The 2,394-nt window shown below is 35.4% G+C and overlaps 1 protein-coding gene across 3 annotated transcripts in view; it reads right to left on the bottom strand.

The window, feature by feature from the left end:
- Ubr3 (ubiquitin protein ligase E3 component n-recognin 3) overlaps positions 1–2,394 on the bottom strand; it is a 141,597-nt gene that overhangs the window by 105,286 nt on the left and 33,917 nt on the right. For all 3 annotated transcript variants that reach the window (XM_013345877.2, XM_026778748.1, XM_013345878.2), the window contains exons 6-7: positions 1,799–1,865; positions 376–506 (exon numbers count right to left, since the gene is read on the bottom strand). In XM_013345877.2, the coding sequence (XP_013201331.1) occupies positions 376–506; positions 1,799–1,865 (198 nt within the window). The remainder of the gene's footprint in view (positions 1–375; positions 507–1,798; positions 1,866–2,394) is intronic.

Here is a 2,394-nt window from a genome sequence, read left to right as displayed (position 1 = left end):
TTTTTTTTTTTTTTTTTTTGGTTTTTCGAGACAGGGTTTCTCTGTGGCTTTGGAGCCTGTCCTGGAACTAGCTCTGTAGACCAGGCTGGTCTCAAAATTTTATATTCTTAAACCATAGTTAGTTTTAATTGTCTTAAAACTTAAATTCAAAAATGGCAGTGCTTTGGAATTCTGCTGAGTAGCGCTCCTTTGAGGGAGAGCTGGAGTCTGTGGATTCTGAGCAGACTTGAACAAGAGAACAACCAATGCCCCTTTGTGTTATATCCTTGTAGTTATATTATATGAGCCTCGGCTCAGGAATGCATCAAAAGAAAAAGATTTAAGGACATAAAAAGGATGAAACCAAAGTTCCAAAAGAAAGAAAGAAATGGATACCTTATACTCTTGATCTGGAAGCATATTGAGTAAGAAAGTTACCATCTTCTGAGGAAACTCATACTTTATTGTCCAAAACAATAGTTCTTCTAAAAAACTTTTATGTTTCAAAACATCCATTATGGATTGATCTGCATAAGAAAAGAGAAAATTTATCACTAATAAAGTTGCTCATCTCATTTAAACTTTATCACACACACCTGACAGAACCTCCAATTCAGGACCCTTTCAGCAGTGCCCTGAAATGAACACAACTTCCACGGGACACAAATAACACAGTTCATCCTAAAATCTTAATATAAAGCAGTTATTCAAAAATAAGTATTATTTGTCTTTCTGGTTTTTTTGTTTGGTTTTGGTTTTTGGTTTCTCTATGTAAACAGTCCTTGCTGTCCTGGAACTCGCTCTGTATACCAGGTTGGCCTCAAACTCAGAGATCCACCTGCCTCTGCCTCCTGAGCACTGGGATTACAGACGTGGGCCACCACACTGATATATAGTACTTGTTCTTAAATATAGCCCTCTATCTAAAATTTCACTGCTTTAAATTTTAGACTTGACATTACTAATCCAAAACGTGAAATGCTACAAAATCTGAAATTGAGGACATAAATAGAAAACTCTCTATGAGAAAATTTCAAAGTTTTTCAAAATTTAAAAAGCATGGTAGCAATAGTAGCAAAAGCCTTTTTTTTCCAGCATTAGGGAGGAGGGGAGGAAGGTGGCTCTTTGTGAGTTCAAGGTCCTTGTCAGACCTCAAGGACAACCAAGAAGGTGAGATTCTGTCTCAAATGACCAAAAAAAAAAAAAAAGCTCAGCAGTTAGAAGCACTGACTGTCCTCCCAAAGACACAGGTTCAATCCCCAACACACCATGGCAATTCACAACTGTCTGTAACTACAGTTTCAAGGGGTCCAATGCCCTCCCTCTTCTCGCCTCAGCAAGCACTGTGCACACACATACACAGAAAATAATAAAAAGAAAAAAAAATTAAAACACTAAAACCAGAAACTGCCCCTAAGTTTTCAGAACTGCTATTTCCTAACAAGAATAATGTCATGGTACAAATTTAAAACAATCTAAAGCTAAAACTAAATAATGAAAACATAAAATTTAAAGTTAACTACACTTTAAATTTATTTAAGTTTAAATAAACCCAGGGTCTTGAGTCTCACTATGTAGCTGGGATTCCTAAAGATTAAGTGTTTTGTTTGTTTTTTTTTTTTATCATTTTTAAAGAAAAAAACAGAATATAACTAGGTTGTGGCACACAGCTGTCATCAGTAAAATTTAAGAGGCTAAGTCAAAAAGATTGTTGAGTTTAAGATCAACATGGACACACAGTAGTGTCAAGGCTAGCCTAGATTATATAGTAAAACCCTATCTCAAAAAAAAAAAGGAAAAGGGGGAAAAATATAAATACCTTTGGTTCCACTGCTTAGCTTTACTCTCTTTCTCTTGCCCAAGCCTTGACTCCCATCCTGGTCCTCCTGGAAGAAACAAAGTCAATATTACTCACAGCCACGCTCATAAATGTATGTTTTATATAAATGTAACATACAGCTAAGGAAATAAATAAATAAATGTAATATATACATGCTACTGACCAACATAATTCACTTCTATGTAACTACAAGTGTTTTAATGCAACTTTATTGAAATTTATAGTAAAATATCCTTACTATTAAAATGCAAATATCTGTAATCTGTACCTACACAGAAAGACTCTTAAGCATTCCAAAATGCTAAAATAAAAATTTTGTAAGATTATACACATAACATTAAGGCACAAGGAAGCTAAAGGAATAATGGAATTTACCATAAGCAGGAAGAAAAGAAAAAGACGGAACAAAGCAAACAGGAAAGACTTCATTGAGTATGCCACAAAATGGGCTCAGAAATTCAAATTAAAGACCAGAGAGATGGGGGACTGGAGAGATGGCTCAGTGGTTAAGAGCATTGCCTGCTCTTCCAAAGGTCCTGAGTTCAATTCCCAGCAACCACATGGTGGCTCACAAC

Source organism: Microtus ochrogaster, chromosome 4 (assembly GCF_000317375.1).
Source record: "Microtus ochrogaster isolate Prairie Vole_2 chromosome 4, MicOch1.0, whole genome shotgun sequence".
In the NCBI taxonomy this organism is placed as follows: domain Eukaryota; kingdom Metazoa; phylum Chordata; class Mammalia; order Rodentia; family Cricetidae; genus Microtus; species Microtus ochrogaster.
Note: the sequence above shows the minus strand (reverse complement) of the source record. Positions and strands in the feature narration are given on the sequence as shown.